The 21380-nt window shown below is 47.8% G+C and overlaps 3 protein-coding genes across 6 annotated transcripts in view; 2 read left to right on the top strand and 1 right to left on the bottom strand.

Annotated features, from left to right (window-relative positions):
- The first annotated feature begins 149 nt into the window (after positions 1-149).
- ssbp3b (single stranded DNA binding protein 3b) lies at positions 150-12094 on the top strand. 2 transcript variants are annotated; one of them, XM_057039238.1, is made up of 18 exons: positions 150-334; positions 984-1056; positions 1179-1240; positions 1356-1440; positions 7039-7128; positions 8031-8105; positions 8307-8369; positions 8452-8515; positions 8599-8672; positions 9042-9106; positions 9208-9256; positions 9474-9509; positions 9610-9664; positions 9746-9810; positions 10466-10544; positions 10618-10646; positions 10725-10826; positions 10903-12094. In XM_057039238.1, exons 1-18 carry the CDS (start codon positions 279-281, stop codon positions 10930-10932), a joined length of 1152 nt encoding a protein of 383 aa, XP_056895218.1. In that variant the 5' UTR covers positions 150-278; the 3' UTR covers positions 10933-12094. The 2 variants fall into 2 exon arrangements, with proteins under 2 accessions (XP_056895218.1, XP_056895219.1); XM_057039239.1 differs by lacking the exon at positions 8031-8105.
- A 1031-nt stretch (positions 12095-13125) lies between these two features.
- Positions 13126-15634, bottom strand: dio1 (iodothyronine deiodinase 1). The gene is made up of 4 exons (XM_057039243.1): positions 15238-15634; positions 15026-15169; positions 14436-14635; positions 13126-14191 (listed from the first exon to the last, which is right to left on the bottom strand). Exons 1-4 carry the CDS (start codon positions 15572-15574, stop codon positions 14126-14128), a joined length of 747 nt encoding a protein of 248 aa, XP_056895223.1. The 5' UTR covers positions 15575-15634; the 3' UTR covers positions 13126-14125.
- A 672-nt stretch (positions 15635-16306) lies between these two features.
- Positions 16307-21380, top strand: part of LOC130529225 (zinc finger protein GLIS1) — a 53946-nt gene continuing 48872 nt past the window's right edge. For 2 of the 3 annotated variants that reach the window (XR_008951516.1, XM_057039224.1), the window contains exons 1-2: positions 16307-16522; positions 16618-16936. Coding sequence is in view for 1 of the 3 variants with exons in the window: in XM_057039224.1 (XP_056895204.1) it covers positions 16657-16936 (280 nt within the window). In the remaining 2 variants the exon portion in view is untranslated. Of the gene's footprint in view, positions 16523-16617; positions 16937-20967; positions 21158-21380 lie in introns of all 3 variants that reach the window. The other variant, XM_057039225.1, reaches the window with a different exon arrangement.

Genomic DNA, 21380 nt, shown 5'->3' on the forward strand with positions numbered 1-21380 from the left:
TAGTTATTTTTTAATTGCTTGATTTTGGTTTTTCTTAATATCGAAGCTATCGTCGTCAAAACAAATGCGCGTTCGACGGAGCGGACCTTAAGGCAAACGTCGCGCTCTCATTGGTTAATAGCGGCATCAGTCAGCATTAGCCCCGCCCCTTTTCTCCCCGGACCAGACTTGGTTGAGCGACAGTGTGGTTGGAGTGCGAGAGGGTCGCGGCCGCGATGATCTGACAGATGAAATAGCGAAAAAAGAAAGAGAAGGCGGGCGTCCACCCACACAAAACAATGTTCCCCAAAGGCAAAGGCACCCCGGTGCCGTCGGACAGCCAGGCACGAGAAAAGTAAGCACAGAAACGTGTGTTATTGTGTGTTTTTTTTAGCCTCGTAAGTTTTTTCCCCTCTTGCGCTCTGTTGTTCGCTGGACTGGCTAACGAGAGGCGATTTCCTCCTGGCGAGAATAGAATTGAATGAACCGCCTTGTCTCCTCGCCATTCCTTCCCTCGGCCGTGTTACTGCTGCTTTTTGCCTCATCGCTCTTACATCGACCGAATTCGAGGGCAGCGTGGCAGTGTTTCGACCCGAGTTTGCCTCAGGTTTTTGCGGATATTCCAGTCGTGAGCAGCGAGGAGATAACAATAACATCGCCCTGCCACTCACTACATTGTTTTCTCTGTTGCGCTCCTGAGAGGCTCCGGGTTTATTCCCCCAGTCCTCCCAGTGTACAGCGTGCTGGTGGGGTTTTATGTGGCACATTATTATGCTATTATTATATTAAACCACACTTGCGTTGACTCTCCATTGAAACCCATTATTTATACACGCTTCGAGCAGAATCACATGGGTCTATTTTTCTGGGAAAGGTTTTGCTAGCCATTGTTCCAAGGGCCTGTGCCCGACTCCTGTCACCCCGTGGACGGCTTCTTGTAGGGTTTTCCATTGTTGTCTCGCTCTGTGAAATTAACCCCGCTATGTCTTTTTTGCTCCATTCAGGTTGGCTTTGTACGTCTATGAGTATTTGCTGCACATAGGAGCACAGAAGTCTGCACAGACCTTTTTATCAGAGGTATGGGAAACATGTGGGGGAAAAGTTCATCCATGCTGATTTTCACAGATCAAAATAGGTGGGAATACTTTAAACGTGCTGTGGACCTCCACGTCTCGTTTATGCAACTCCCATTTTTGCAGATCCGATGGGAGAAGAACATAACACTTGGAGAACCTCCGGGATTTCTGCACTCTTGGTGGTGGTAAGAAATTAAGCTAGCATCCTCCTTACATGTAAAAACCCACAATATTTATATATATATATAATTTTTTTTCTCCATCTGCTTGTTGTTGCTTCATGACCCATCTTGTGTGCAGTGTATTCTGGGACTTGTATTGTGCTGCACCTGAGAGGAGAGAAACCTGCGATCATTCCAGCGAAGCAAAAGCCTTCCATGATTATGTGAGTAGAGCTCGTGAGGATAACAGTTGCTTCGATCATTTTCCTCTATACTGTGAAGATTAAAAGGTCGTTAAAATTATGCTCTCCTAACTTATCTTGCATGGAATTGTTCATTTTATTTTTTGAGCCACCAAAATATCAAAACTCCAGTCAAGCCATCCATCTTGAATTTAGGATTGCCGATGGAATTTTATTCTAGTATATACTATTTTTCTAAGGAAATAATAATGCTTCATCCAAGGATGGTGGCTGGTTTGTGTGGTTCTCTGTTCCGATAAGCTGCCGTGTCTTCCCTCCCGTTCTACACTCATTTACAATCCGCCATCTTACCCTGTCGGTGAGTCGAATGATGTGCCCAACAATGAGCTTTATGGGCTTCTGGGAAAACGATGCTGATGTCAGCATGTTCTGAGTCAGACCTGTCGAGTGCTCTCTTAAACACGTTACGCTCTGGGATGCTGCCAGAGCTGTGAGAACGATGTGCCTGCTGCGTGCACGGTGCAGGCTCTCTGGAGCACACGCATCCTTGGATCCTTGACAAAGAAGTCCACCTGACCTGACCCGGCCCGCGCGGTACCAAAAGTACCCGCTGAATCACATCACTTTCATTTGTATAATCGTTATTGTAATCTAAAGAGTCTTTTTTCAGGAGAAGTGCACCTTTTATAGTAGGTTTTTCATCTTTACGTATGATGGTTGTTCTTCATCTAAAGAATTGTGACATCTTTTTATGCACGTGATTGTTAGTGTTTGGACTAATAATCAGAAGGAGCTGTATCTTTTATTAAATAAAGCTTTTGGCTGGTTACATCCTTCCATTAAGACCATAGGGGTGCGATGAATGACTGATATCCAACTTGAATAAAGTGGGTGCAGCGATCTGTCGGACAGTATAGAGTTAAAATGGAGATTATCAGTTGTGCACTTGAGTTGTCAGGGTAACGGGTCTCCAGATCTTGTAGGTGACCTGGGAGTCAGAGAAGAAGCTGCTGCACAGCTCTGCCCTTTTAATAGCCTCTGCTTTATAAGAATTAGGAGGAATTTATTTCTTCTGGCGGTCAAATCGCAATTTTCTATTCTCAAGATATTAGGGTTCAGTTCAGAAACATCAATTTTAGGTTTGAAAATAAAATGTTATTATAAAATGTGAGCAGAGTGCAACCATTTTCATACCATGTAAATCATCAAGCAAATGAGGGAGCCGAGAAATGTCGTCCCTGGCACTGCTGCCACTGTGGGGGAGCGGGGAGATTCTCTGTCTGGCTGTCTCCTACATGTTGCAGCCATCTTTTGCTCGTATGTTGGTTCCTTTTGTGAGCGTTTGCGGGTGTTTGGGGGTCAGGCAAGTGTGTATATGGACAGTACTGGTCCTTGGACCCTCGCCTTTGTCTAGATGTGGGGGAGGTGAGCGTGAGCACTATTAAACGGCAACACTCGTAAAGCCCTGGTGGGTCTGATGAACGTCCCCACCCCAGGGGCCCCCCGTCACCATGGCGTCGAGCCGTCGCTGCCTGATTGATGGCTGTCACGGAGCTGAGGGGCAGATTGGAAACAAGGAAAGGGGAGTGGCACCATGGCATATGCCCGGCATCCGCCACCGTGGAGGAGCCGAGGGGATTGAAGAGGGAGGGGGGTTGGGAAGGAGATGTGAGGTGAATGTGACCTACTGTAAGTAAATAGGGAGAGGGAGAGAGCATCCAGTCCAGGTCCAGAGTGGGTTTTATGATGTTGATTGATGGTTAAACATTTACAAGCTAAAAATAGGTGCTGCTTTCTTTTGTGTGATTCTGCTGAAGGACCAAGGCTGTTAAGAGCAGGTCTGAACTCGGGGTGGTCTGTGTCAGATTTTTACATTTACATGCAAAATTACCTTCTTAGTTTCTTTCCGTGTGCTGCAGTCTAGCCATGCTAGTCAACGGCCTGATTATCATTCTAGTCTTTCAGTCTTTTGTAAGCGCATTCAGGGGAAACGAGTTTGGCCTGGATTACTGGATGCGCTTTTCAAACACAAACACAAACACATATGAGCTGAATCACGGTTGGGTGAGGGGTAGTCTGCCTTCAACAAGGTCCCCCGGGGAGTTGTAAGGAAGGCCCCAGACAAGAGCCTCACAGCCTGGGGCAAAGCTGAGACATCTGCCCCTTTCCTGTAGCAAAGACTGTGAGGCTAGACACTGTTGCTGCATCAGGCTGTTTGGGAGAGTCCAGCAAACACAGCTGTGAGTCTTAGGAAGACATGATAAAGATCTAAACCAACATGGCTGAGACCCTGCCCTTTGCATGCGCAATACTTCTCAGTCCAGCACAGCCATTCGTCACTGCTCGGTACAGTACGCACTTCAGATACTAATGGGCTGAAGATTGTGTATTACACATGTCCTGGGATCTTGTGTATACATGCGGGCAGACATGTCTGTCCACTTCAGGGGTTGGGTTCAGCTCCTCATGGAGCATATGTTCAAACATGTTCACATATGAAGTGCTGTCCTCCCAGTTTACAGCATTGTGTCCTTTTTGTCAATTAAACAGGGGATGGACTGTGAAAAAATAACTGTAACTACTTATGGATTTTAAATTTGAAGGTGATTTCATATGGTTGTCTTTTGTTGGGAAATAGTTGCTTAAATAAAACTAGTACTTTCTCGAAACAAATGTCTGATTTTAGGCCTCAGTTTTGCCCACAATAATCCTGCATATGCTTTAAACCGAACAGCCCAGTATTAATGTAAACACATATGACCGTGTCTCGTCTACGCTTTAAACATTGAAATAGTTCAAGAAACTTCGGTGGCGTTTCCGACCTAAAATATGTGCTGTCAGGAAGAAATAGCCCACTTTAGATAAAGAATCCCCCTCTCTGTGCTGTGATCCTCGGTGTGTTTACTTCCTGTCATAAACCAACACAGAACCGTATCACAGTATAAAACCATAAAACGGTCGCGCCAGAGTAGCTCCAAACTGTGTCCGCCTCCACTTGTTTTCTAATTGGCCATTGTTTTGAATCCAAGATTCAGAATCGCCCTTTTAAAACCCCGACAAAACTATCGGAAAAGTTAAACCGACTTCCTGTGGTTGTTGTTCCTGTCAGGCCGGTCAGGTGGGATGGAATTAAGACGTGACGGCTCCTTCCACGTGGTATTTGTGTCGAAACAGAGGCCCGCCGTTGTAAAACTGAGCTGTTGGCAATGTCAGAACCTGTATTTATCATAATTAATGTTTGTGATTAAGGTCGAGCTGATTACTGATACGTTGGTGTATTTCTAACCTGGCTGTGTATATTTGTTGAGCTTATGTCGGTCTCATGGTTCAGTTGCTGTGGGCCTTTGTTGACCCCTCACTCAGTATTCCCTGGTGGGGGGTGCAATAATGCCACGAGGTAGAGTCACTGGTCGTCAGCATAAATACTCCCTGGTGTGGAACAGAGATAAGAAATCCAGTGAATGAACATTGTGCATCACATTTGTGTTTTCCCTCTACGTGGGCCACCAGTAGAAACCGGGCCGAAACAAATGGGCACGGTGGTTTGTGAGAAGAATGGAGAGGTCGCTTTTTCCAGCACAGTTTCTCTTTAATTCGTATTTCGGGGAGAATTTGCTGCCAGGGGTTCAGATGGGACGAGGAAGACAGTGAAGCGGTGTGCAAACATTTGCTGCCCTTCCTGACGAGCAAGAACGCACAAACACCTTATTTGCATCACACCCAACCAAATTGCCATGGAAATGGAGGTGTGCTAGCGCTGGAGACGCTGGCACATTTATGCATGCACCGTCAGAATGAGGCCGCGCTGTTGGCTGCAGAGATGTGCAGTTTAGTTTGAATCCAAGTGTTCAAAGGTCCGTAAGTTGTGCGTCGATTTCTCCAATAACAAGGTAGCTGATTGCAAGCGTCAGGTAACGGAGGATTTCTCAGGCATCCCATTCAGCCACGGGGGGGGGGGGACTTTACAGGCTGACGGTGGTTCCGTTTACTTCTACCAGCCGATGATGGTGGGGGGGCGGTAGAGGTGCGACTGTCTCCGGCCTCACCTCTCTCCATGCTGAGGTATTTCACAGGGCAGTAACAGGCCGAGCACTTATAATTAGAGGGCCCGTAGTGGAAATCACACTGTTTTGACCGCTGTTGTGTGACTGTGGCCCCCCTTTTTTATTTTCTACATAAATCTCCTTTTTACTCTCTCGCTTCCCTTAAAGAACTGATATTTGCAGGCCGCTCGACTCGCACCGACTTTCACCGCTCTCTGTAACCGGAGGCTGATTTTTATTTTCTTCTTTTTTTTCCCCCTCTAAAAGGTCCCTCTGAGCATAGTCCGTTGTCATAGCAACATCACAGGAAACTGTTGTGACACACGGACACACACTGGCTTGCACACGCACTCACGAATCAGCGGTAGAGAAAATAGAAGGGATTGTGCTTCTTTTCTTTCTTTTTTTTTCCACTCGGTGTGTCGCTGGATGTCACAGAGAGGAAACGTTTTCTCTGATAAGAGGTCGAAGGCCGAGAGACAACCGAAGCAATATTACTTCCGTTACCAAGGGCTGAAACATGTACTGTGGTGTTTAGCGTTGCTGTCTAATGCACATATTCAATGAATTTCAGCTATGCTGGTTCATATACAACATGACCGTCAGGTAAGGTATGAGTCAAAGCACCACGTCTGAGAGGGTGGGACAGTTAAAGTGGGTAGATGTGGACCACAGTTATGTTCTCGCCACCAAAAGAATGTGGTCCTGCTGTAGTCTAAGCTTTTAAATGTTAGATCATTGCGGGTGTGTGTGTGGAAGGGAACATGTGTTTGTATGTGTGATACATTGAGTCCTCTGGCTTGCTTACATGTATGTACATTATAAAGATTAACCTTAAAGCAACAGTGAAGCTGGTCTTGTGCAGCAGCTGAGTGGAAGCTAAACCTCACAGCTCAGAGGACGCTTGCCCGTCTCAGGTTGCTTCGGCTGCAGCGAAGAAAAACCCAGTCAATTAGGAGCGTGTGACTGAAGCAAATGGCACATTAGTGAATTAGGGCTGCGGTTTGAGCAGGAAATCGGTCCTGCAAACCCCCTGCTGTGCAGCAGCACTTTGGAGTCCCTGACTCGGTGAATCGCACCGATATTTTATCTCATTCTCTAAGGCCTCGGTGGGCAAGAAGCTTCAATAAGGTCATCAAATGATGCACGCAGTCGAGTGGAAAAATATGTTTAAAAAGCAATTATGTGGAATTTCATTAAGTCGTTACAAGCGACCTGATGGTTGGTCACATAGTGCTTATTAACTCATTCTGCTCAGCTACCGACATGAGCTAAGTGTGCATCGACGCTGTTTATCCAAGAGCTGTTGACTCCTTCTGTGCCCTAGTTCAGCTGCCAAATATGCCAAGATCCTCTTTTGTGTCAGAATAAAACTGTGTTGCATCATAACAAGTTTAAAAGCAAATGATGTTGACATATTTACATGTTATTGGTCATTATTGTGCACTGCTCCAGTTTTTGCTCTTTTTGAAAACTGCCCACTTGTCAAAGCTACTGAAATACTAGTTTCTGTTTTCTAGTATGGTCTTTTGTTGCACACCAAGAGGGACTAATGTTCCTGTTTTCCTTGTTTCAGAGTGCAGCAGCAGCCCCCAGCCCTGTAATGGGAGGCATGCCGCCTGGTGAGGGCATGCCGGGAGGACCCATGCCCCCTGGCTTTTTCCAGGTCAGTTCAGATCCCAATCTGGTATAAATCTTAATCTTGGTTGGATAAACTTCCCTGACTGTCAGAGTTGCACCTTCGTTGGGTTCAGATTTGTTTTTAATCCCGTCAGCAGATTTGCTTTTCTGCTGCTACTGTCTGGTTTTGCCCACTGGGCTTAGAAAATAGTCCTAAACATTCGATCTGCCTCCAGCGCTGTAAACAATCAGGCGTCGCCTGGCCATTTTCCCCTAATGGAGGACTGGAAAGGTGCAGCACCTTCCCTAAATCAATATCTCATGACAATAAACTCTTGCCAGGCAGTTGTAGCCAACTCTGGTGGCATAAATTAGCATTGTTTCTGCCCCTGCTCATCTAATCATTGCATTTCATCTTGTGTATTAGAAGGTGTGACTAATTATGTGACATTTTAATATCAGGAAGCATTTTGTTTTCATATGCACACACACTTTTTACATCAGGAGCCATCTTAAGAGGCTAAATTAGGTGCCTTACTCTCTCAGATCAGCAACATTAGCAGCACAGTACCGGTGTTTACTGTTGTTACGCGGATAATTGCGTACAGCTTAATTGACACTGTTAATTCAGGAAAATTAGCACTGATAACATGCTGAATACAGCAGACCTCTTAATGTCTTGACTGACAACCAAAAGAGCACACATCCTCTCCATCTCTCTGTTCTCTACAAGGCTAAATCATTTGCTTGCTCCTCTCTTCCAAGCCCTCTCATGTGCTGTATTCAGCACATGGAAATTAGCATCTTATTTTTACGCATTTCTCGCGCTTTTTTTCTTGCACTCAGACTCCTGCCTGCAGTAACCTCGCTTCTTTCTCTGCCCCTCTTCTGCACTCCTTTTTTGCTCACTCTCCCTCCTTGCTCCCTTTCTTTTGTACAATGCCACAGGGTCCTCCTGGTCCCCAGGGATCTCCTCACCCTCAGCCTCCTCCCCCTAACAGTATGATGGGACCTCACTCTCAGGTAATGCTCCGTCTCTCCCTCCTTTCCTCATTTGTGCTGTCTGTGCGCTCACATGGGAGCATTGGTTCTCAGTGCTGATGCTTCATGCTTTGGCATTCATCACTGCTCACTGATTTATCCTGTATCCACGCAAACTTAAACACTACATTGAGAGATCTTCATTGACCAGAATCTCATGGCACCCTGTTGTTTTTGTCACAGTCCTTCATGTCGCCTCGTTTTGCTGGAGGCCCAAGAGGCCCGCCCATAAGGATGGGCAGTCAGGTAGAAGTCGCATTCATGTACATGTCACGTCCTGTTTATAAAACTGCACTTTTAACCAGTGTTGGTGCTGTTTCCCTGTCAGCCACCAGGGGGAGGTCCTGGTCCACATCCCATGCTGCCCAACATGGACCCGACAAGACCACAAGGTGTGACTGGTGCATTCACAGCTACATTGGGCAGAGTGTCTCCCAGCAAGTCCTCATGTGATATTTGTTTTTCCCTCATCCAGGCCATCCTAACTTGGGTCCGATGCAGAGAATGAGCGGCCCTCGAGGCATGGGACCCATGGGGCCCGGCCCACAGGTAGATGAAATCTACAACTGATTTATGCGCATTGCGATTCAAAAAAGTGCGGCATTGTCATTTAATAGTGTCGAGAGACTTAAAAAAGCATATTGACTAAATAAAACAAAATGGAATGTGTGAGAAAGTGTAATTAGAATTCAGATCAACCTTTTCTTCTGTAACTGGGTGTAATGGGGAGATCAGAGCTCTGCTGGGGGGAAGCAGCCAACAGTCTGAACAGTCTATACTAATGACATTTACTAAATGGAAAACGGCTCACTGTATCATATATATCTGCCACCTAGTGGAATCTTATTCTGGCCAAGTCTGATCTCACATCAAAAATGTAATCGGAACAAACCCATGTGGTTTTGTTTGTCCCATCAGAACTTTGGTGGTGGGATGAGGCCTCCACACAACACCATGGGTCCTGGAATGCCAGGAGTCAACATGTGAGCCTTCATGCACATGAAGAACTCCAAATCGATCTAGAGATTTGCAGCCCTTTGATACATTTCCTAACAACATTTTTAATGCTCTCGTTGGTATCCAGGGGTCCAGGAACTGGCCGGCCATGGCCCAACCCCAATAACGCCAACTCTGTGAGTACTGACACACACAAACTTTTAGTCAGAGATGTAAAGATGCCAGTCTGGTCCGCTGTGCTCTGAGGTCCTAGTGTGACGTAATTGAGGTATTATGTGTCGCGGTGTCCACTGATGGCTGGACTCAGCCATGATGTGATTAGGATGATGGGATGAGGACATTTTACAGTGTAAAAAGGATTTGCACTGCTCTAATGTGTGTTTTTGGTTTCAGATGCCTTACTCTTCACCCTCTCCTGGTGCATACGGGGTGAGAACCCGGCTTGGCCGCTCTTCTATCGTGCACGCACGCAATTAATTTGAACCCATGCAAACATCATTTAACACATTTTTTTCCTGATGCGTGTCAGGGTGCTTCTGGAGGCGGAGGACCCCCAGGAACTCCCATCATGCCCAGCCCTGCAGGTTAGTGCTTTCCTGAATACTTCCTCTGCCGATTTCCTGCCCCCCCCCTATTAATTCCATCTGTAATTGAACTTCTTCCAGATTCAAACAACTCTGGTGACAATTTGTACACGATGATCAACACTGGACCCGGAAACCGTAATAATGTAAGTTGTTTTTCATCATGGAGGTGGCAAGTTTCAATGCTGTTCTTAACCAGTGGTTTGTTCTTCAGCTACGTCAGTTAATCACCAACACATCAGAACTATTCTGGGCTGCGAGGAATGAAAACGATTCTAATATCACGTTTTTGCCACAGCAGCTAAGGTTCCGGAGGGGCTGATGGCCTCTGCAGGGAAAGCACGCCTTATCTATTTTTGCCAGAAGCTGCGTCATCCCGCACAGAGGAGATTGTGCCAGACACGGAGTCGGCCAATGAGTCAGAATCTGAATTCTAGGATGGACTTTCAGGTTCTGAAGCTTCATTTAGATTTTCCTAGTCTTGAAGGCTAAATGAACGCCGCCTTGTTTAATGCTGCGAGCTGCTGTTTCAGTGAGGATGTGGCAGCACAGCCAGAAGGTTCGGAGTCTAACTCCAGCGTTGATGTGCAGTTTTCCATGACACATGAACGTCAGGTTGTTCGGAGACTCTAGATTGCCCCCGTCTGTTTGATTGTGCACGTGCGTGCACATTTGAGCGTGTCTCCTGTCGTGGACTTCCCTTGGTGACCCTGGTTAGGAATAAGTGATGGCTGGATGGTGATTCTGGCATCTGTGCTCTGCCCTCGTTGGTGAGCCTTTGCTGTCTTTTTTCCCCTCCAGTTCCCGATGGGCCCTGGCTCGGATGGCCCCCTGGGAGCCATGGCTGGGATGGAACCACACCACATGAACGGGTCACTAGGTAACAAAAGCACCCACTCCAGCACTGATTTAATGTCCTCCAGTAGAATCATAGTCGCCTCTACATTTTTTAGGCTCCAGTGACCTGGATGGAATGAACAAGGTAAATGTGGGTGAATCACGTTGAGATTAATCTGGACTCGGGTGCACTTCAGTTATATCGCTCGCTTCTTCTCTCCAGAATTCCCCAAACAATTTAAGTGGCATCAGCAATCCCCCTGGGACCCCGAGGGATGATGGGGAGCTGAGTGGAAACTTCCTCCACTCGTTTCAGAGCGAGAACGTAAGTCTCCGTCGCCACAGTTCCGCAGCGCTGAGCCCAGCAGGAGGTAACGTGCGCTCGTCTCCTGTCTCCTCAGTACTCTCCCACCATGACGATGAGCGTGTGACCTTCCCTCCCTTCGCCCCAACTGTCTTTTTTTTGCCATCATTCCAAGGATCTGAACTCAGTATAGGACACGGCCAAACACTTTAGCACCAAATCAGGGATGGTCTCCATTTTGGTTCTCCAGAAGGCCAACGGGAGGCTGGCGACCACTGCTCCTCGCTCAAAATGAAGGACAATTTCTCCATCGATCGGTTCCAAGTGTGACAAAACCAGCTACTGAAAATGCATACATGACACCTTTTATGTCCTCTGCAGAGCCCGCCCCCACCCCCCCGTCCCTGTGTGCCCCCTCCACCCTAGAGCGCTGAAAAAAGTTGAAGTTTACCTCTTGGTCTTGCGAATGATTGCTTTGTGGCGCAGGAAAATGTCTCGGCTTCCGTCACTGAAAACACTGGAGAGTGCGTATATGCATCGTGAGCTCGGGAGGCGTGGTCGCTTCACTTCTCGCCGCTCTGTCACAGGCGCCGCCTGGCGCAGGACTCCTTTACCGATAACACCTTTCTTCCCGATGCTCATCCTTCTATTTAAAGAGGTTTTTAAGGGGAAAAGACTTTTATTTAGACGCAGTTTCGCAGCCGTGTAAGCGCTCAGACGGTTCCGCCCCGAGGTCGGTTTGAGGCTAAAGGGAAACCAGATGTGCGAGTGCATGAGTGAATCTGTACAACTACCTAGTGCTGCTCTTCGCTATGTCGACTCCTGCTTTAAGATGTGTGTATCTTTACCTGTCTGTGCTTCACACGCTGTGCTTCTCATCATCGTAGCCGCCTGCCTCATCTCCACTCTGGTTGTTTATGATGAAACGACTGAACGGGTCCGTTTATGTCGCAGCCCCGTCAGTCCCTAGTCCCCTCTCTCCCTTCCCGCATCATTGCTCGTCCCTTTTGGCCCCGCCCCCCTCTTCCCGCGCCACTTTTTTTTACATTTTGATACAATCTTTGACTACATATATTGTCCCAGTTATTCAGAGCTAGTCAAAGCCTTTAAACTGATTTTAGTAGGTATTATAAACTTAGCAGCAGTCTTGTAAATGTGATGACATTTTTTTCCTGTGAACATTTAAGCATTATACACATCTGTCCCATGTTGCCTTTTTATTTGCTGATATTTTTTTATTTCAAATCGAGGAAAGATTGCTTGTTAATATAATTTTACAATAACTTAAATCACCCGTGTGGACTGCTTCTTTTGTCCAAAGTGTTTTTTTTATAATCTGGAGAATAGTTCTACAGCAGTGATGGATTTGAGAAGCTCAATGGTTCATTAAAGACGGCCCAGGCTGTAGAGAACTTAATGTGGTAGGTGTCTGACAAATGATGCATTTTAATGTGCATTCTGGCAGGTTTTATTTTCTTTTGTCAGTTTAATACATTTTAATAGGAGTGATACATCCCTGTTGTGTGCAGAACATCAATCATTTGGTCCCACGCAAAGTCTCATGATGAACGTCATACCAGCGGCTGGCATTGGAACTGTTCTGAAAGAGACAACTAAATGTAGCTGTTATGTAAAAAATGAATGTCAACATCGTCATTATTCAAAAGCTTAGATGCAGATATTTTTTTCTGAGTTAAAAAAATGGAGCCACATCGCCCTCTAGTGGGCTTCCTCCAGCAGAGTCGCGACATGTATCCTTCCTAAACGCGCGAATCAAACAACTGATTTAACTTTAAAGCTCAGATGGAATCTCAGATTATTGTGAGGAGCAGCTGCTGCTGGATGAGCACAGGAAGTGCAACAATTAAACAATCACTGGAATTCTGTGGGGGGGGTGCCTTCAACGCTGACCTTTTTTGTTCATCAAAAACATTAGCAAACTCAAATCTGCCTCAACTGGTGTTAAGAAGCCACATGGGATCATTACTGAAAGAGAAAGTTGGGCATTAACTCCAATCAAACCCGGAATTTTGGGCTGTGCAACACACGTGTAAGCATGAGCCAAGGTGGGTTTGTTGGGGCGAACCCTGTGACCCTTCATACCGTACGACACCTTTATCGCTTCCAGACAAGACAGCAAACAGCAGCGCCGTTCACATGAAGCGGGGGCCTGTCCGTGCACGTTTGTGTGTGTGTGTGAACGCTAAAGCTGCAGGAAACGAGAGTTTTGTTTTTTCCTGCATGCTGGGAAGAATGGCTCCAAGACCACAATGCTGTTACGTGCAGGATGCAGGATGTAAAATAAGAAAGTGATGCAAAAGTCGGTTACTTTCTTTAATCAAACATCAAATTAAAAAGGCAGTGTGACATCAAAGGGCCAAGCTGCAGGTTGGATACGATGCTGAACACACATTACAGCAGGCGAGGGCTCCTGAGGGACTGGCAGAGGATCTACTTTAAAGTCTTCTTTGATCGGGTTACAGCTACCAGAGGTTTACACTGTAAACGTCATGTAAAAGCAGCCTCTTGGAAGATTACCCAGAATGCATTTGACCCTGCCGCTGTGTTGGACAGTGATGGTTTTGGTCGTATGTTATGGGATCCGTCGAGCCAGGCCTGGAATCCCGAAACACTGCTGTCAAGCAGCAGAATAAGCTGAATTATGCAGCAAAACAGGCAGAAAATGAGAAATTTCATTCAGATTTGGTTTCAAAAACTGATGTTTTGGTGTCTTTCTTCCACCTTGATGCAGGTCTCGGCAGGGAAGGGCAGTCAGCCAGGTCATGTGACTGACTGTGAATCCTTTTTTTCTTTTTTAAACACCTTTTCTGAAAACTTTAGTTCCCTCCAGCAGAACCTGACCTCCGTCTCTGCGTTTCAGCTCATCAGGCTGCAGAAGCCAGCGGTTTACTCTGCAGCCGTCACCACGAAACACTGGTGGGCGGAGCCAAGCGCGGGGACGCTTTCAGAGGGTAGATTTACTGTATCGGTCCTGATTTTTGACGCGACGTCAGATAATTACCGGTACCTGTGGATGTGGTTTGATATAAATCTTGAACAGGACAGTGGATGACTGCATATGTGGGTTTAAAAAAAAAAGAAGAAAGAAATCCTGGTGGGGGTCCGTTTCCTGGTCGATATGGGTTCATGTTTGCAAGAAACAAACGAACTTCGAGTCAGGTGAGAACACAAGTTTCGGTGGAGTGAACTTGCGCATCCTGTTTTAGCTGAACTATCAAGTGAACTTTGGAGGGCTGCTAATGTGAACGGTGCCGTTTGATAAGATCTGTTATAGTTGGGACGTGTTTATTTCCTGGTTCCTATTTCATCTTCTCCAGGTAGGAGCGCACCGCCTGTGGGTCGTAACCCCACGGCCCCACTGCTCCCTGGGGGGAAAAATAAAAAAGAGCAGCTGATCAAAACAAGTTCATTCGATACAGACCAAAGTCAAACGCACACGTAACAAAGGAGAGGCGGCTGTTTTGCATCAGATGGGGTCACGAACCCGGGGGGGGGGGCTGGAACGTCTGCCACAGCTCGCTCTCATGCTACCAGCCTCCAGACGTGAGCCTCACGCCTTTATAAGTGCAACAGGTTTTACTGGCCTGATCACATGACGTCACGTCTCACCTTGTAAAGGACTTTACCGGCCTGCAGCACGTACAGCCGCTCCGGCAGGGCGCCGTACTTGATGGCGCAGCTGTTGTTCATGTCGTCCACCACCACTGGACACAGGGGGTCCTTCTGAACCAGGATCTGGGCTGCGGACAGCCTGTCCTCCAGGTTCCGGTGCTGGTTGATGTCAATGTTGTTCTTAAAGGCCCAGCCGTCTGAGGCAGAGCAGAGTGGAGTTTACTGGACAGAGCCTGAACGCAGCACCAACACCTGAGATGTTAGTCAAATGTGATGGGAGAAAATACTTGGAGACAATGTTAATGGTTATACTGGGCGAGAAAGGACAAACAGACTAGATATAGTGGGACGGAGGTTAAATCAACTGGTTAGAGTGGGCCAGGGGATAACCTGTCTAGTTAAATTGGGACAGAGTGCAACTGGATTGTTTATGGCAGGACAGAGAGGTTGAATTACCTGGTTAGAGTGGGACAGAGGTTAAATGCCCTGATTTAGCACGTAAACTGTCTCTGGCCCTTCTGAAAACCCTGTTTTACATTAAATTGATGGTAAATGTGACCCCCCCCCCCCCCGGAGGTGCGACTGACCTGTCGAATGCGCCTCTGCGATGTAAACCACCAGAAAATCTGCGACATCGCTGAAATCCCTGACGAGTTGCTTGAACTCCTCAAGTTTGAACATAAACGGGGGTCAGGTGCAGCTCCCGAAGTTCAGCACCAGCGGCCTGTTTGCTGCGGACGACAACAGCGTGAGCGCAGCGTAAATCAGCCAGACGCGCCAGATCCGCGCCCAGACGCACCTTTCATGAACTCTCCGATGGACGATCTCTTCCGCTCCATGGTCACCACAGGTGAGTCCGGGGCTTCCAGCCCCGCGAAAGCCTCCTGTCCCAGGGACAACCACATGTGACGAGATGCGGTTTTCACTAAAGCCGTGGACGCGAACGTCAGACCCCAGTCTTCGTACTTGAACAGGGGGTTCTGGGTCATCGTCGCCTTTTCACCCATTTTGAGGGTTATTTTCTTGGCGAGGGCGGGTGCAACGATGTTTAAGATCCACAGAACGACGTTGAGAGTAATCATGAAGCAGAAGAGGCCCGCCGTCGACAGGTACATGGCCAGCTTTTGCAGCAACATGTTTGCGGACAAACGGCGTCTGAGTTCCGGAGAACAACGCCGACGCCTTTTAGCGTCCCTGGCCGATAAGGGCTGCCTTCACGGCCTCCGCCGGGGCTCGGAATTTACATCCACTCATCGAGAGCCTGGTTGTTGGAAAAGGTAAGAAAGTCAATGACGTTACGCTGAAATCATTTGAAGACGTTTGAAACAAAAAATCTTGCTAGCCTAACGCGTGAATAGCAGAGACACGCGTATATATTTTCTTGTCATGCTATAACCATAATATCTAACTACTTTTAATAGTTCCCATCCCAGGTGGACATCAAAGGAAAATTCTTTATTACAGTATCAGGGTGTTCTTTCATAAGTGTCCCTGAACGCACCGCAACCATCTCAATAACAATAACAGAAGCAACAGTTTCTCCAGGTCTTCATTCAGCCCTGTCAACGCTAGATGGCGCTACAGACCAGCACCTAAGCCCCCATAACAAAATTGCGTTGAATTAATAGAAGGAACATTTTTTTAAAGAAACGTATGAACAACCTTTAAACATTTACTTATAAATGCTTGTTTAAGCCACGTGGACCTAAAAACAAAAACTGTAGCCGAGAATAATTATCACAGATGCTCTTGATTTGTAGGAAGATTCAGGGGGATGTGAACAAATTTAACAGTCTTTGCGCGTCTTTCTAGAGCCAAGTTAAATATAACAGAATAACTTTCTAAACCCTTTAAATTGCATCATTTCAAGCCACCATCACGGTCTCTCCAAACCTCCCATCTTCAGAGAGAGAGAGAGAAGAAGAGGGAGAGACAGAGAGGAAGAGAGAGCCGGAGGGAGAGGGAGAGGGAGGATGCTGTCCCTGCTGGAGGATGCTCTCGCTGATGACGCGCTCCCCTCACTTCCACAATCATGCTGATCGGCTCTTTTTCTGCAGCTCGCAGGACCAGGAGGCGTTAACCAGGTCCCAGTAAAACCAGTCTCTAGCGCGGACACCTCAGCCATGCTGCGGCCGCAGTTTGCAGTGATTGACCTCTTGTTTCCTCTGTGCGCGCTCAGGTAATGCGACCAGCCGCTGCGGGACGAGCCGAGTGACCGATGCACAAGCCCCCAGCGCCGGTCGGGATGGTCAGCCACTGTCACAACCCGACTTTCGCCGACTTCAGCGGTCTGTCGCTGTCGGTGTACGGCGGCAAGGCGGACATCCGCGGCAGGCGCGCCGGCTTTGGATCTCAGATTTACCGGAGCTCCGCTGACGCCGCGGCCGCGGCGGCGCACATGAGCTGCGGCAGCCCGAAGAGGTTCGCAGAGGCGGAGGAAAAGTCGCATCTGTCCGCCAAAGCTGTGCGGCCGTGTCTCCCTCTGACGCCGGCGCAAGGTGGGTGAATCCAGATCGGACTCATTCTCTTGGTAAAAAAGTGGATCAGCATTAAGCTAAAATATTCTTACTGACGCGAACCCCCCCAGAGGTGTAACTGCGGTGCAACGGAAGCTGCGAAGCGGCCAAATTAGAGCTTTAGATTGATCGTTTACAAATGATGCAGCGTGAGGTCGTTTCCGAGCATCTCTCTGACACAGGCGGCCCGTTTAAATCTGTAATCAATAATTAATAGCAGAGTTATTATCAGCCAGCTCACGATCAGATCGACTCTGAGAAGTCATGGGAAAGAAACGCGCCATATCTGGAATAAACTCCAACGTGGGGCAGCAGCTTTTCTCCACGGGGGAGGGTTGTTCTGCTGGGTTGTTCGGGTTAAAAAGACGCCTTCGGATGACAAATGGGTAAAGGAATTTTTTTTGAATAACGATTTTTTTTTTCCTATTTAAGGGAATTATAACCACAAAGCAAATGTGCTGTAAAAATCCCATTTCATATCAGCTGGCGTGAGTGGAAACAGACTCGGCTCCATCCTGTTTAGACAGAGTGTTGTTGTGCGGTGGGGGGTAATTACAGCCCCCGTCCTAAATTATGATTAGACGGACCAGACTTTTATATTAGCAATCATCCTCAGCAAGAAGAGGATCAGCGGGTTTGATTATTGTTTCTGCTGTGCTAAACGCGAACCACATGTCCGCGGAAGGCGCCCGAGCCGCTCGGAGTCTTGGAGCGCAGTTTGTGCCCTCAGACCCTCCATCTCCATCATCTCCGACCGGAATGAATCGTCTCATTGTCTGTGCGACGGCTCTGACTTGGCTTCCCGTAAAGAGCGAGGGGAGCGCAACATGTGTTTGTGGATTATGACTTGCAGATTCATATTGTTGGCTTTTGACTCCGGAGGCACTTTGGGGACAGCTTTAATAAATCCAGCATGAGAGGGGGGGGGCTTGGGGGGGTAGGGTTGTCTTCTATTTGGAGAGCAGCAACGAAATTTATTACAAATGATAATTATCTCATTAAATGTCTTTTAGTATTTTGGACTGGCTTTTTTATTTTTATTTTTTTAAATCACTTCGGTTCTATTTCTTATCCTGTCCTAACGGACTGTAGCCAGCACGTGTGTGTGTGTGTGTATGTGTGTGTGTTTGTTTGTTTGTGTGTGTGTTCTTGATCTTGCTACATACTGAGCTCCAAAATAAATTCTACTAGCAAAGTGAGGACATTTTCCCAACTTCAAAGGGCTGTTTGAGGGTTCAGACGTGGTTTCGAGGTTAGTTGCTTGGGTCCAGGTTAGGTTAGGTTAGGGGGCCGGTGGTCACGGTCAGAGTAAGGAGCTAGGGAATGTGTTCAGTCTGGCAACGTCCCCATAAGGACAGAAGTACAAGGATGCGTATGTGTGTGTTTTAGTCTCTTCTGGGGAGCGTCAGAATATGAAAGTGATCCCAGCTCTCATCAGTCTTTGTATCGTGATGAGGTTACAGCCCCCATTTGGGGACAGAGCTGGAGCTTTAATAGAATATTCCCTCCAATATTCCAGATTTATGCTGGAATAAAATCTTGAAATATGGGCTGTATTTACCCTGATACACTGACGGTGTGAGGGGAGGTGACCTGGGACCTTCAGACGTGTTCTTCGAACCGCTTCTCTGCAGAATCTGGTTGATGAATCGGTCCCGAATGTGAGCAGACGCTGGAGAGAGCTGCAGCTTCAGCTCTTCCTGGCAGGGACGCACTTCGACGGGATGTGTGTGTGACACACCAGGTGCTGGGAATCCCTTCCCAACGTGCCAGAGCCTCAGTGGACGCTCATTTTTCTGTCAGCATGTTTGGAGTGATGCGCGGATGAATAAAAGGGAGTCATGGAGTTGAGGTGGTGCAACCTCAGCGCTGCAGTGGGACACTCACACGTCCAGATTTGATCTGCAGCAACTTGGAAGGAGAATAAAAATACCTGGAAACTCTCCGCTCTGCTCCCCAGCTTTACCCTGTCGCTCCAGGGTGAGGCTTACTCTGACCCCCACCCCCCCACTGGTACACTGGTGTACCGGTGTTCAACACACGGAGCCGCTTACTTCACTCTGTCCTGGCTGGATTTCCCGTGTTTTCCCCAGCAGTGTTTGGAGAACGAGGCTGTGAGGTGATAATCAGACTGTTTTCAGAAACAGGGGAGCATTTGATCCCCGCTGAGAGCGTTGGCCGCCTCCAGAGCCTCGCGACCGTTTAATCCGAGGCTCCGCTGCACCTGAACAAAGTCATGCTGTCACCAGCTCCATAATTCCCCACTTAATTACGTCGGTTGATGAAATTACTATTCTCTGTCCCATTAGAGGAGCTGTAAGCGGAGTAATAAAGTGCCTTATCAGCGGTTTCTGGAGAGATTTTCCCAAATTCACCTTTGCATTTTGGCTACAGCTGATCATCGTTTTTGTTTTTTTACTCTATTTTAATATTTGTAGCTTCGATTGGTTTAAAATTGCGATGATTGGTACATTTCCGGCCTTCGCCACATCCCAGCACCTTTTTTTGCTGACGTTCTAACGCCCACTCTGCCGAACCTGGAAAGTTTGTGCAACCAGCGAAGAGCCTTAAGAGCTTTAATTGCTGCTGAATGTGGGAGAGCCCACAGATGTGTTTCCAGATCCCAGATCATTAGGAAATACTGCCGTGGAAATGATTTAACAGGTGATGCAATGGCTAATATTTGTTCAGCGAATTAAAGCGCAGTTTAAATCGGGGGCTTTATGGTCTCCCATTAAAACCAGTGGGTTCCGTTTTAACGCTGCAGCTCTGTGTTAGCGCGCTCGCGTTAGCATCTTTCTCTTTTTTTTTTCCTGAAACGTGGCTGAAGTATCTTGACATCACCGCCTGCTGATACGTCAAAAAAAAAAAAAAGGGTTTTAGCGGTGAGTCAGGTTTATAGCTGCTATTCCTCCCAGATGTTGTGAAAGACTTACCCCCCCACCCCCCCGGCCCCACCCCCACTCCCGAGGAAACTTTTTTTTCTCCTGTCAATACTGATAAAAGAGATCTGACCTCTTTCTGAACTTTAATTAGCATTTTGCGCTAAAGCTGGAGCGTTTGGTCGGCGACCTGCGGCGCTTCCCAGGCAGCCGTCAGATCTTCACCTGCCGAGCTGCTCCTGGCTGTTAAGGCCTTTTCTCAGGAGCCGGGACGTTCCCACAGGGCCCCAAAAAAAGAATCCGTGCGTCTTTGTATGAGCTCAGCGGTGAGTTATGGCCCAATGTGCTTGGGAATGGTGTTGCCGGGTGTAATGTTTGCAGCATGTTCCACTGATTCACCAAGCCCAGGGATGATTCTGCAACGGTATTCCCGTAAAAAAAGGTCTGAGGACGACTGGAACACCGAATGGAATGACTGCTCTTCCTGAGTCACCGCCACGAGAACACCCCTGGTCTGACATCTGCGCATGACGCGCCTGGAAACAGGAGATAAGTGGCACAAGACGGCCGGGAGACGGAGGGGGAGGTTCATGGGAGGCCTTGAGCGTCTCTGCTTCCGATTAGTCCCCGTCTGAGATTGCGAAATCGACCGAGCCGCGCGCGCGGCCACAAACAATCGTTTAATTTTAGCTGCGCCGCCTCGGTTCCATCCCTCCGTCCTCCGAGTGCAGCGTCAGTCAGGTTCAAATCTGCCATTCTGATGTGACCAGTGTGGTATTCTTGCAGCATTTCTCCGAAACCAAAAGCATTCCGGGTCCGTTTCTGCCAAAACAGCAAAGTCCAGGCGCGCAGCGAGAAGGGGAAAGAAAAAGGGAAGAAAAAAAGAGAACACGATCTCGATTGAGTAAGTGTCGAAATCTCTGGAATCGCGAGGGGGAGCGTGCTCCGGGCCTCGGTTTCATCTGGTGAAAAGAAAACCAAACTGCAGAGTTGGCTCACATGTGTCATAAAAATGTATTTTTAGCCTGGATCAGGAGAGGAACGCTCCAGGAACCGGGTGCAGCTTTTCAGCCGTGAGGCCGGAGCTGGTTTATCGATAATCCCATCAGGACTCTTCTTCTTCTCCACCAGACGCGACACGGACGACCACGTGTACTACTCAGGTCCTGCCTGCAGATCTCCGACTGAGCGCTCGGGTGGTTTTCGATTTACATCTCGGCTGCGCCACTTGCTGTTCTTGGCTGGACGCTGCCGTGTTTCATCAAAGAAAAATCCCGCTGCAGCTGAGAGGGCCGTCGGCCGCCGCGCCGGCCTTTGCCAGGTGGGGTCCGAGAGCAGACTGGACCCTCACAGCTGGAGAGAGAAAAGAGAGATCTTAGATTAGGCCTTCAACAGCCTCCCTAAATAAGCTGTGAGAACGCCGTCTCGGCTCCAGCAGTTTGTCCTGGACAGCGACTCTGCTCTCGTCCGATTTGTTACTGCTGAATCGGCAATTTGTCGGATTCAACTGCGTTTGCTAAACCCCGTCCGAGCGCTCGTTCTGA

Source organism: Takifugu flavidus, chromosome 7, assembly GCF_003711565.1.
Source record: "Takifugu flavidus isolate HTHZ2018 chromosome 7, ASM371156v2, whole genome shotgun sequence".
NCBI classification, from domain to species: Eukaryota; Metazoa; Chordata; class Actinopteri; order Tetraodontiformes; family Tetraodontidae; genus Takifugu; species Takifugu flavidus.

What these genes read in the sequence shown, in the direction of transcription:
- ssbp3b (XM_057039238.1), top strand. Translation starts at nt 279, where the DNA reads ATGTTCCCCAAAGGCAAAGGCACCCCGGTGCCGTCGGACAGCCAGGCA. An exon ending in TTTCTGCACTCTTGGTGGTG is followed by an intron (nt 1,241 to 1,355) that starts GTAAGAAATTAA and finishes TCTTGTGTGCAG; the next exon opens with TGTATTCTGGGACTTGTATT. An exon ending in TGATGGGACCTCACTCTCAG is followed by an intron (nt 8,106 to 8,306) that starts GTAATGCTCCGT and finishes TTTTTGTCACAG; the next exon opens with TCCTTCATGTCGCCTCGTTT.